This window comes from Hermetia illucens, chromosome 1 (assembly GCF_905115235.1).
Source record: "Hermetia illucens chromosome 1, iHerIll2.2.curated.20191125, whole genome shotgun sequence".
NCBI lineage: Eukaryota > Metazoa > Arthropoda > Insecta > Diptera > Stratiomyidae > Hermetia > Hermetia illucens.
The window spans coordinates 211561012-211574209 of record NC_051849.1 but is presented as its reverse complement, the minus strand read 5'-3'; the positions used below and the strand labels follow the sequence as shown (position 1 = coordinate 211574209).

General features: G+C 44.3%; 1 protein-coding gene across 2 annotated transcripts; it reads left to right on the top strand.

Moving 5' to 3' along the window:
• The first annotated feature begins 363 nt into the window (after positions 1 to 363).
• LOC119657596 (sorting nexin-32) lies at positions 364 to 12076 on the top strand. 2 transcript variants are annotated; one of them, XM_038064582.1, is made up of 8 exons: positions 364 to 522; positions 677 to 973; positions 1029 to 1150; positions 1204 to 1648; positions 1714 to 1896; positions 10887 to 10904; positions 10977 to 11086; positions 11261 to 12076. In XM_038064582.1, the coding sequence occupies exons 1-8, from the start codon at positions 517 to 519 to the stop codon at positions 11352 to 11354; spliced, it is 1275 nt and encodes a 424-aa protein (XP_037920510.1). In that variant the 5' UTR covers positions 364 to 516; the 3' UTR covers positions 11355 to 12076. The 2 variants fall into 2 exon arrangements, with proteins under 2 accessions (XP_037920510.1, XP_037920519.1); XM_038064591.1 differs by lacking the exon at positions 10887 to 10904.
• Positions 12077 to 13198: the final 1122 nt, after the last annotated feature.

The following is a 13198-nucleotide window of genomic DNA, read 5'->3' as shown; positions in this document are numbered from 1 at the left end:
GTGATTTGAAACCGTGATCTTCCGTACGACAGTCGTGTGCTTTAACCACTGAGTTACCCGGACACTATAGGGATTTAAGGCACCCAAATTGCAATGGGGAGCATACACTTCATTTCTCTTAATCTTTTATTCCAACTGCATTTCACATAGCTTTTCAATCAAATGCTGCAAGCTTGGCCATTTAATTTTAGACATTTTCTCAACGAGTTTATATTACCCCAATAAAAACTTCAATCAAATTCAACCGCTTCATTTCACCAACGCATAAAGGTTTTTGTCCAAGGTCACCACATCCAGGACAATTGGTCAGCTGATTGTCACTTCTGATGCCATTTTGGCTTTCTTCCATCAAAAGCTCGTCGAATCTGACATTTCCAACGTCACTTGATGTATGAGGTGGACGTTTATCGCGTTTTCGAATACAATCGTCCCGCAAACGCGAATGTTGACTAATTATCATTAGGAATTCTCTTCAGACGACAACCGGGGCGCAAGTGAAAATTCAAATCCTTCACAATGATGGTGAGTAGCAAATCTAAAGTCGTAAGCGATGGGTTTTATGGACCCGGCACCTGAACTTGCACAGATAATTGGATGCCAAGCAACAGGGGCGTTAATTGCTTTGTACAATTCAAGTGATTTCCTGATTATATATGGGATATGGTTTGCTTTTCAGGATGGTACCGATGAAAGTGGAAGTCCCCAAAAGGAAGTATCACCGACAACAACTGAGAATGCAGGCACTCCAACGTCACAACCTGCCGCGAGTACTCCTGTGCCTTTGGGCGATAATAGCCTCGTAGTTGATATTTCAGATGCTCTTAGCGAAAAAGACAAGGTAAAATTCACCGTACACACACGTACGACGATTCCAGGATATGCAAAGCAAGATATGTACGTGGTCCGACAGCACGAAGAGTTTGTGTGGCTTCACGACCGATTCGAGGAAAACGAGGAATATGCGGGCTACATTGTGGGTGATTCACTTAATCATTCAATCAAGATAACTAATTTGAGTTTGTTTACAGATTCCCCCATGCCCCCCGCGGCCTGATTTCGACGCATCCCGGGAAAAGCTACAACGTCTGGGAGAAGGCGAAGGAAACATGACAAAGGAAGAATTTAAGAAAATGAAACTCGAACTAGAAGCGTAAATTCTGCTGCCTTTCTGCAATACTGTCCATTCACTATCTTTCTCTACAGCGAATATCTAGCCACATTCAAGAAAACTGTTGCTATGCACGAAGTGTTCCTTTCCCGACTTGCCGCTCATCCTGTATTCCGAAACGATCAGCATTTGAAAGTGTTCCTAGAATACGACCAGGATCTATGCGCGAAACCCCGAAAGAAAATAGACATTTTTGGCGGAATCGTTCGTAGCATTGGGAAAACAACAGACGAACTGTATTTGGGTGCTACTGTCCGTGATGTGAATGATTTCTTCGAGAATGAACTGCAGTTTCTGACGGAATACCACGCGCATCTGAAGGAAGCCGCAACCCGCACCGAGAAGATGACTAACAAGCACAAGGAAGTGGCGGATTGTCATATCAAAATATCTGCAAATCTTATGCAGCTATCAACGGCCGAAAGGGGCAGCATGGAGAAGTTTTTAGCGAAAACGGCAGAAGTTTTTGAGAAAATCAGAGTAAGCTGTTCAGCTCGGGGTGCCACCAAGCAGACTAAATGGAAGAAATGGTTTTGTATTTACAGAATATGGAAGGCCGCGTTTCCAGCGATCAAGATCTCAAGCTAGGCGACACCCTACGCTATTATCAGCGCGACAGTCACGCTGCTAAAGCTCTCCTGGTTCGACGTTTGAGGTGCTTAGCCGCCTACGAAGCGGCCAACCGTAATCTGGAGAAAGCTCGTGCCAAGAACAAAGACGTGCATGCGGTAAGTACCATAATTCGCTTAACAAGTGTGAAGTTGACTTTGTGACTTTCGCCAACCATAAATGTTGATATGGAGTGAATGCAGTCAATAAGAGTGGCGTGAAATGTGCTGAGAGCATGAGTCATTAGCGCGATAATACGACGAATGTACTTTTGTTATCGTTTTGGTTCTTGCATAGCGATAAGAGCGCTTTAAGTAAGAACTCGGGAGCACATTCCAATGACACTTTATTGGTTTTGGTAGATTTTTCTAAGAAATTATTTGTAAATGTGCTTAACGGAAACTTTGCATCGCTATTGCCGTTACGATTCAGAAATGCTCATGCCAACTTGTGAGCACTCCTGCGAATTTAGATGTTTTGAGAGAGACGTCACAGGGAAGGCGCCACTGACCGGATGCGTCTGGACAACTATCATACATCATCCAATGAATAGGCGGAGAGTTGTCATCCTTAGTCAGCACGACATCTCCAATTGGAAGATCTATAAGACGTCGCCGTCGTCGCCACTTGCCTCAAAGTTGTGGAGTAACCAAGTATTCGTATTGTTAGCGCCACCAAAAGTCCTGGTATATTCAACGAAGTCACTGCCATGGTTTGAGGCAATTGGAGATCTTCCAATTTGGATGGTGATGACGGGACTTTGCCGTCTAGGGTTAAAGCAAGCCTCGATGCGCACTACAAGGGTGTATACGTGTTCCAGCCGTAGAGGCTTCTTCCCACTAAACGGGTCAAATGATGTTTGGTTGATTTGATCACTGCCTCACATAACCCTCCCTGATGAGAGCAAGCGGAGAGACGAAATACCAGGCGGATCCTAAACCTGTTAATGTCTGCTGATTCTAACCAGACTCAAAGGCGGCCAGATCCTTCTGAAGGATCCTGTTTGCGCCGGCAAAGGCCGTGCCAACGTGTGAATGCATGGAGAAACACCTGGGATCCGAGGGCTCCACTACCTTAATATGCACGGCCATACACACGAGGACTGCCAAATACGCTTTCTCGGTAGTGCGAAAGCACTTGGTGCCAATCTGTAGATCAAATGATCTACAATAGTCGAGAAGAAATCCAGTACCGAATACGAGTCACAGTTTCCAGTAAGCAACTTAGATGGCTAAATCGGTCCAAGAGGGAGATGATCGTCTTTTCGATTGCTTGATATTTAGAAACAGTCGGTGTCCAAAAGATAGCTGCTGATGCCACAATTATCAAAGGCTTCTCTTCCTCTAAAGAAGGTGATACTGTGTTTACTTCGGAAGATGCTATCAAAGTGGTGAGCCAAAGAGAGTCTTGCCACCAAAAAAGAGGATTGAGAAGCTCCGCAGCTGGGACGGTCAGCAGGAATCTTCATCGATCTAATATGACGCCATTCGTCTGAGGATGTGATAGCCTGGGTTTCCTCACACGATTGAGATAGAGCTTCAGCCTGTGAGATTGTCTTCCGAAGCCAGCAAACTGTCCAGTAGGTGCCAGTCTGTCTAATATGGGCACGGGATGTCCGTTAACAACAGTGTTGAACGCGCGTTGTGCACCATTGTTGTCAGAAGAAATGCCGCGTTCAACTACAATCTGGGAATTGTAGCCGCGTCATGTAGTGAAGTGATTCGTTGCGATTCCTTAAGAGAGGCTTTAAAGAGCTCCGCTTGGAGGCAAATGGTAAGCCTGCAATGGAGTGTCTACAAAATCGTGCCGGGACTACTCAGAGCACGTTTATTTCAGCAAATCATGTGCCCTACCGTCATGTAAAAAATTATCCAAGGGTTAATCCACCGACAAGAGAAGGACATTAACAGCTTGTAGCAACCTCTGAATATGACGGCAGTTCTGGCAGTCAGAGAGACGAGCTGCCGGAAATCTGTGGTAGTATAGGTGAGAGTAAAACCACGGATTTAGACGGCATACTGAGTAAAGCCCTTAAACTTGTCATGAAATCTAGACCGGTTCGCTGTTTCATGCCTTAGCCAGTTTGGAGTTTTGGTTCAGCTCTGACGAAAGAATGTTTCAATGGAGAACTTTACTACCGACAACATTCATTATAAGAACACGGAAAGATGCCATACAAGTTGGCTTTTGTCAACTCACAGTGGGACCATGTGAGTGATTGTGTGGTCTGAAGAGGCTGTCCAGGCGTTTGAAAAATCCCGACACCAGCTGGCTGATGTTACACTCTTGCACACCTAGCCGTATTCGTTGATGCCTTTGATGCCGCAGTAGGTGCTGCCCTTCACCAAAAGGTGAATCAAGTCTGGCAACCGTTGAGTTTCTTCTTTAAGCAGCTGAACTTCACTCAACGGAACTACAGCACTTACGATCGAGAACTACTCGCCGCGTATTTGAACATCAAATACTTCCGTTTCTCCCTAGAAGACAGGCTGTTCACAGTATTCACGGACCACAAGCCTCTCACGTATGCTTTAAAACAAAAGCCCGACAAACCCGACAAAGGGTTCCCTTGTCAGCTTCAACATCTGACCTTCATAAGCCAGTACATTCTGTTATACAGCACGTGTCCAGCAAGGACAACATAGTTGCTGACGCTTTGTCATGTATCTCCGAAGAAAACATCCCCGCCTCAGTCGACTTTCCGCCTATCGCCAAGGCACAAGAAGCTGACGCAGTACTTCAGAGCCTCAAGTTCAACCCCAAATACAAATTTCGGGAGTTGTCTATCTTCGGCTCAAATCTCACTATTTTCTGCGAAGACTCGGAGAAGGAACCTCGGCCATACATTCCAGCCACTTTTCACAAAGAAATGTTCCATGCAGTTCACGATTTGGCGCATCAGGACAACGAATCGGTTAGTTATCGGAAAATACTTCTGGCTCGCTGTGAACAAGGACATCAGCTACTGGGCCAGAGAGTGCATCGCGTGCCAAAAGTGTAAGGTCACCATGCATGTAAGAAAAGAAGTGGGCTTATTCCCTTGAACGACCAAGCGATTCCACGCGATCCATCTCGACCTCGTAGGCCCTTTACGAGATTCGCATGGCTTCAAGTATTGCCTCACAATCATCGACAGGTTCACGCGGTGGCCTGAAGCAATACCTCTGCTGACATTACAGCACAATCTTGTCCCGGCAGTGATAATTACTGATCAGGGAATGCAGTTTGAGTCCACCCTTTTCTCGGAGCTAGGTAAACTCCTGGGATTCAAACGCCATAGGATCACTGCATACCACCCGCAATCCAATGGGATGCTAAAAATTTGGCACCCGTCGCTGAAATCTGCCAACATGGCCCGCGACGATCCGTCCTGGACGTAGGTATTGCCTCTCGTCCTACTTGGCCTCCGAACAGCCAGCCGGGAAGAGTTTGCTGCCAGCTCCGCGGAGCTGGGATACGGGGAGAGCTTGAAGCTCCCGAGTGACCCGGTCTTTGACAGAAGATCGAGTCTCACAGATTCAGGATTGCGGCGTCTGCTGAGAGAAAATTTCAAAAGAATCAAACCGACTCCACCCACCTGTCACGCATCCGCAATTGCCAACGCGTCCAAAGAGCTCGATAAATGTACGCACATCCTAGTCAGAACGGATGCCTTCCAGAAGCCGTTGCAATCGCCCTATGAGGACCCATATCGTGTGCTCGAGCCAGGAAACCATTTTTTCCAGCTCGAGATCGGAGGCCACCCAAAAACGGTCTCTTTATCTAGACTAAAACCATTCTTTCCATGTGACACAATTCAGCTGGGGGCGGAGTGATGTGGTGCGACAACTTGAATTTTAATTTCCTGTGCGGAAGTGATTTGGACGGTAGCAATGGTCAACCTCCACTAATTGTAAAACCTAGCTATTTGAACGATAAAAATAAATCATACCCGGAAATGATCCACAGAGGAGTTGGCTACCCGAAAATAACAGTTATTTCAATTCAGGGCAGTTTCTAAGGAATCTAAATCGATGAAATACTCCTATGTGCAACGTGACAAATGGTGAGATGCGCCTGATGGATGAAAAGATGAGCTAAAGCGTCGGCCTTCGGTAAGATAATCAGAAAACGATGATATGGTGGGGGGATGAGAGGGCTGGAACTCATGTTACCATGGAGTGCCTGTAGTTCTATTGCAAAAACCGTGCCTTGTTCGACGCCAAGTGCATGGTCCAATTCATGAAAACCGTTTGTTGAAACACCAAGGAGATGTCGTCAAGAAGAAATCGAATCCCGAATACGAGTCACAGTTCCCAGCGCCGGAGATGGCTAAATCGGTCCAAGAGGGAAATTTCAATTGCTCGGTATGTAGAGCCAGTCGGAATGCAAAAGATAGCTGCCGATGCCACAATGATAAGAGGCTTCTCCTCCAATTGAGCCTAATCCATATCCCCTAGGGAAGATAACACTGTGTTTATTTTGGAAGATGCCATCAGAGCGGTAAATCAAGGAGGGCCATGCGAGCAAAGAAGATGATTGACAAGCTTCGCAGCTGGCGCAATCAGCGGGATTCTTGGCCGATCTCACATAGTGTCACTCGTCTGGGGATATGAGGGTCGAGATTTTCCTGACACGATAGCACAGCTTCAGCTCTGTGGGATGCCTCCGGAGCCAGCAAACTGTCCAATAGGTGCAAGTCTGTCCAATATGAGCACAGGATGTCCATTATCAGCAGTGCTAAACGCGCGTTGTGCACCATTGTTATCAGAAGAAGTGCTGCGTTCAGCTCCAATCTTGGAATCGAAGTAAAAACGGGAAATTTTTTTCCGTAGTGATCTTGCGGTATTTTCTGAGGAGTTCGCGAATGCGATGGGTGGCAACGTCCTCGAAAATAATGGAAACAGTGTTGTTTGCGCAGTGTCGTTTCCCCGACGTCTGTAAAGACGCTGCGGGGAATATTAATGCCTTGTTCTGCAAGTTAACGGATAGCCCATAATGACACATGAATTCTGCGCCTAAAATGGGGGTGCTAATGTCCGCCAAAACGAATCGCCACGAAAACGTTCGTCGCAGTCCGAGATTCACCTGTTCTTGCCTATAGCCATAGGTGCTGGTAAGAGAGGAGTTCGCGGCAACCAGTCGTAGGTTCTGTGGAATTAATGTGTTCGGACGGGGTACCGGGAGAACCGACACTTCAGCGCCCATGTCGACCAGGAAGCAACGCCTGCTCAAGGGTTGAAAATTATAAGGCGAAGTGGTAGCCGTGGCCGAGACAGCTAACGATTTTTTATTGCATTAAAAGTGCATCCGGTGATACATTTAGTCGCTTGAGCTCCGAATTTACGGTGGTACCAGCAAATCATTGGGGCCGATGAAGGGATCCGGCGTGAGACTACCCGAACGTCCTTTTCGAGAAGTAAATCTCGACCGTGATTGCGATCGAGATCTACCCCTCGAACCTAAAGTACCTACCGTCACTGTAAGCTTGGTGACTGCGTCCGCAAGTGTCGTCATTATTGCTTTGAGCTCCGCGACCACGGGGCGTGCGTACACTTCGTATAATTTGTCAACCGTGCCGGATAACACCTCCAGCGATCCCGAGTCCACACAGACTAAGATGCCGCAAGTGTTCTCCGGAAGCCACTGCAACCAGAGGGACTTCAGTAACTCAAAACCGACCTGGCTGGAAGTACCGTCGCCTAGCATCAGCTCATTTAACAACTGAGAAAGCGAAGCTTCATTAGTGAAAGTGGCCGTATCAGCTGCTCCTTTAGACGGACGTAGGAGCAGTCTTCCAGCACATTCAAAACTAATCCGATGGTTTCCTCGTCGAGACCGATGAGGCCGTGGCTGAAACGCGTGGGGTCCGTTGTGACGCCAGCTAGTGCAAATTGCGCCTCCCCAAGGTTTCTCTTCCCGTGAAATGATCGATTAATAAGAGAGTGGACAAACAGCAGAAGAGGTCCCAGCGAATTTGCACCCCGTCGTCCCAACAAACTCCGCAGCCACACGGAAAACGGTTGAGCTGAGACCGAAGAGAACAAATGACAAAACTGGCAAGGGCTCCCCGCCAACACTTGCATCGCAATATTAATCCAAATACAGTTTAAAAAAATATAAATGTAAAAAGAAAAAGTTAAAAAAAAAAACAAAGGAATAAAAATAAATTTCCTGCCTGGATTGGGGACTTTCATTTGATTTTTTAGGGATTCGGGAGTCCTAAGTCCGCATCAATTGACGTCGGACATGGCCGGCGCCATGATCTAACGTCTCAAAACCAATTTCCCATTGAAATTCCTTTTTGTGCAATGCGCGCGTGGTTTTGTTTATTTGACATTAAGTTGACACTTTCAAATTTTCCATTTACCGGAAACGCTATGGGAATTGTTGTATTGCCGTTGTGCTTACTGTAAATTCGGGATTACCACGCCTTTTGTTTCCGATTTTATGAATGAATATTTTATTAATGTACGATAGTTACGTCAACTATATAATCACATTTTTTAAAAGACCATCAAGTTGATAAAAAAATTAGCCAACTCAGGCAAAACTTGTGATATCGGATGCAAGCGTTAATAATTTTTAACTTTCAACTTTCGTCCGTTCACGCCGGTGGCCCAATCTCAAGAGCCTTCTTCGAGAGTATCAGTCTGTTGACATTTTCTCGCCCAGTCTGCTGTCAGGCCGCCAGCAGTGTCCTCGGCCGGCCAATGCGTCAGCAGAGGCGAATTCTCCACGTGTCCTGACAGGGAGATAATTTGCTGTGTCCTGACAGGCAGATAATTTGCTGTGTCCTGACAGGGAGATAATATTTGAGAACCAAGAATATCAATTGAAATAATAAAAACTTGTTGTTTCTTATTCGTTGGTGTGGGTATAGTTCTTGTTTGCACTGATGAAGGGAACAAGTGGTTCCCGAAATATCGGTATTTGCAAGAATAAATATTATTTCAATTAATTAATCATTGGAAACACCGCATAATTTCACTCTGCTCAAGAATATCAGCCCTTATCTCCCCGAATTGTTACATACACAGCACGAATTTGCTTTTACGTACCAATTGTTGTTGTATCACTGGATTGCGTGGCACTAAACAAACACTCTTTCTATAACTTTAATATAACACTAGAACTAGACTGACTTTGTGGGATAGTTTTTATTTGAAATAATTTCTTACTCTAATACATTATTAATTACACTCTAGCTTAAATATTTAGCTTAACTAACTTAATTTAATTGCAATGGGAGGCTATTACATTTGTTTGGCCTACCCGACCCCCTTTAATTGTATTATTACACTACATGGATATTAACAATTATTTTGCTTGACTGAATTATTTCCAAACTGCACTTGCACTAAAAGGTAGACTTTTTGGGCGGATTCTCGGTCTTTAAATACCCCGCGAAACATTACAGAGAGGCATGTAAACACTTTGTTGCTTGGGGTCGTACTATCTTAGAGGACTGAAGGGCAAATTAAATAACACACGTCACGGAAACTGTTAACAACATTTATTACTAAACAGTCGCCAAATACAATTTATGAAAGCTCGTTACGAACGCGTGCGAGTTGTTTGAAGGTTATGTTTCGACTCTTCCCGATTCCTCTTCTTCGACTCGATCATCGCGCCTCTGGCGGATAGCTCCGCACCCCTACATCCTCCCTCCGCAATGATGGCGTCCATCACGATGTTTTAAGCACACCATGACGACGACGATGCGAATGGGCATATACCCGCAAGTTTAGCTGGTGTGATCTAATAGGAAGCGACATAATACGTGAGCGTATGTCGGGTGCTAGCGGTGACCGGCTACGCACGGTCACGGACAACATTGGTGACATTGCAGCGCTCGTACGCCACATTCGACGACTCGGCTGAGTGGAAATGTTGCATATCCGCTGCTGAAGAAAATGTTATGCGCCGTTTCGCTGGTGCATAATGCCTTGCTCGCCACGAGTCAGCTGGCGAGTTTTGTTGCTGCACAGGCCGGGCTGGCGTAGACGGCAGCTGCACGTGAGACGTGGCTGGTAACGCGACTGGATCATGGTCTGGTGAAAAGCTGGTTCGAGGCTCCGATGTCGGAACGCGAGTTTGTGCTAAACCCGCTGATTGAACCGCCGAAAATGACTCACAAGGTGACGTGGATTATGCAACCTTTGCAGCCGGGAGAAACGCTGGTTTTAATCGCTGTGTTGAGATGTTGACTTGCTTCTTGCCGTTGATTTAAACTAAATAGACCGCGGGGGTTGCCCTTTTGAGAACGCAGTGCGGACCGGTGTAAGACTGGGTCAACGATTTCCTCACGGCGTCTACTCGGACAAAAACGTGTGAACAAGAACTCAAATCTTTGTATACGAAAGGAATTCTGTTTTTGCGGTGAACGATGGAACGTGGACGCATCTCTCGCATGTGCGCCACAAGCCACGGAAACTGTTAACAACATTTATTACTAAACAATCGCCAAATACAATTTATGAAAGCTCATTACGAACGCGTGCGAGTTGTCTGGAGGTTACGTTTTGATTCTTCTCGATTCCTCTTCTTCGGCTCGATCATCACGCCTCTGGCGGATAACTCCGCACCCCTACAACTTTACTAGAGAACTATTTTGTGCCTTTGACAAGATCTTGTGGACGTTAGAGTCAGCAGTTTACAATTATCGTAACTAAATATTCGCCCTATTGTTATACAATTTCGGCGTCTTGGCTAGTTGTCATAACTACGATTTGCATTGACGTCACACATAATTTTCCAAAGTGATTTTCGTCACAATATATTATCTCGCGAAGTCGATGTTCACGACTAGCAAACCTATTAGGGGAATTTGATTGGTTGACAGCCTTGGTGACCCTGTTGGTGGCAAGGTGACGCAACGCCGACTCTCATCATGACACGTACCCGCATATCTAACATCCGAAAACTTCAAAAAGCTCAACCTAAGATACTGAGAACACTCAGTTCCGCACCGTGATACATCAAAAACTTCATTGTTCACCGTGATTTGAAGATCGTACTTATAAAAGGCATAACCCTTTATTTTTCTGCTAATCCTCTCCAATTCACTTGATTTTGCTTCGAGCATTACCTAAGCTTATTACCAATTTTCTTTTTTCTTTAATGCAAGCCTTTGGAGGTTCAAGAGGTGAAAACAAAACAGAATCATATTTCAGACAAGATATAATAAATTAATCTCAAAAATTGTTATCTTCCATAGGCCGAAACAGCTCAAACACAAGCATGTGAAAAATTCGATTCTATGTCAGCGTGTGGAAAGGAGGAATTAGTCGGCTTCCGTGCCCGTCGTGTTGCTGCCTTTAAAAAGTCGTAAGTCTCCAAAACATTGAGAATTTAAATTGCTAAAATGCAGGAAAATTATTTTAACTCCCAGACATCCAGTAGTTTAGGGAGAGCTTCCTGTTTATTTTTTCCGCACTTACAAAATAGTAGAAAATTTAGTGCAAACCGTTGCTTTACCACACACCCTTCTTACCATTGCAGACTTATTGAGTTGGCCGATCTCGAAACAAAACATGCAAAATCTCAATACGAATTTCTACGTCAATCTTTGTTATCACTACAAGAGATCGCATGAAAATCGCTGCATTCCACGTGATTATAACGACGTTCGATTTAGGAGAAAGACTTTCTCTATTAAGACTTACGCATTAAATCGTAAAACAATTTTATGGTATTTGTATAAGTGATGGAAAAAAAACTAAAAAAATTCTACTATATATATACAAAATAAAACATATTCAATGGAAAAATCGCTCTAAATATCTGGTCTGAATATTGAAGCTCAGCAGAAACAGGTATTGGCAATTTCTTAGAAGTGAAAGGGACAAATGAAAGAAGATACTTTTCCGATTGAGCAAACGACTTGGCCATTTCCATTATTATTATTATTTTTATTTGCTATTGGAAACACTTTGAGAATTGGAGAAGGTACAACTTTCTCACAGCATTTTTTCCTGTTATAATTAAGCATATTCCCATATATTTTATATTGCAATTTATTTAGCTATATTTTTACCATGTTGTTGTTTTCCTTACGCAATTTAAGTTAGAGCCGGTATTATGTTATTATCTCGATGTCCCGTTCTCAATCGAAGTCCAGGCTATAGAATCAGCTAATTAATGATGATTTCTAAATTTATTTTTTTATCATTTGTAAATCGAACAAATTAAAATGATTATTAAAGTATAATTTATCAAACGGTTCCTCATTCGAATATGAGGAAAATATTGAAAATGTATTTTCTGTTAAAAATTTAAATACATAAATTTCGGATATAAATTGAAAATCAAGAATAATTTGTGAATTTTTATTTCAAATTATATTTTTTATAACGATTTCTGTGTTCATTTTGTATTTACGCATTGCACATTGCTTTCATATGGTACTTCTATTTTACACGAGTCACAGCTCATTTAACTGGAAGTATAAGCACATTTTCTTTTCCTCGACTGTGCTCTCTTTTAGCAGCACTGAATCAGTTTCACCATTTGTTCCCATTATAAGTTTGATCCAAGGTATAGTGGAATGATTGTATTGCATCAACTTGGGTGTTAAAGTTAATTCTGGCCAACAAGTCGCCCTCAGCGCGACACAATACCAGCTACGGATATTTATTTTTGGACTATGTATTCCATTTTTATTCATTTAGAACAATAAAGGAGCGAAAATTCTGTTATTCTCTGGGGAAAGGATTAAAAGAACCAAGTTATAAGCAGTCCTCAGCATCAGTAAGCAGCAAAGCATACCAAGGTCCCCAAAGAAGTCTCGAAAGCCAGAAGCTGGACGACCTAGACCTAGAGCTCCTAGGGCTCAGGGTGGAAAACGACAGGCAGAGAAGCGCCATGTTGGAGGAGGAGGGCGATACTCCGACAGTGGAGAAGAGCTCCAAACAATTATGGAGCCAACGGCCAGCACTAAGATAGCCCAGATAAACCCTCACCATGCGAAAGCTGCATCTGCGGTAATTGCAAGGGCAAGTTCCAAGGAGAACATTGGAATAGTGCTGGCTCAGGAGCCCTGCGTGTACCGGGGGCAGCTTCGCGGTCTGCAAGAAGGAAGCGGATGAGCCCTCTATGTCTGATCACAGAATAATCAGATTCGACAGTGAGGGTAACTCCGAAATAAAAAGAATAATAAGGAATCCCAGGAGAAAGGCTTGGGAATCCTATGCAACGCACTTGAGCAACAACATTGCCACCTTCAAGGGGGCGGTGACATTAGGGGCGAACTAGAACTAGAGATAGTGGTGGAAAACCTGCTTTCCGGCTAAGACAGTTAAATCATCGAAGGATTTACCATGGTGGAACAGGAACCTGGCCAGAATGAGAACAGAGGCACGAAAACTGTCCAACCGGGCAAAACAAACCGGGGACTGTCAGAGGTACAAAAATGCACTGACTCGGTATAGCAACGCGATC

Bases quoted from the DNA above. Each gene is read 5' to 3' on its own strand.
- LOC119657596 (XM_038064582.1), top strand. The intron at 974-1,028 runs GTGGGTGATTCA...GTTTGTTTACAG, and splicing joins AGGAATATGCGGGCTACATT to ATTCCCCCATGCCCCCCGCG. The intron at 1,649-1,713 runs GTAAGCTGTTCA...TTGTATTTACAG, and splicing joins AAGTTTTTGAGAAAATCAGA to AATATGGAAGGCCGCGTTTC.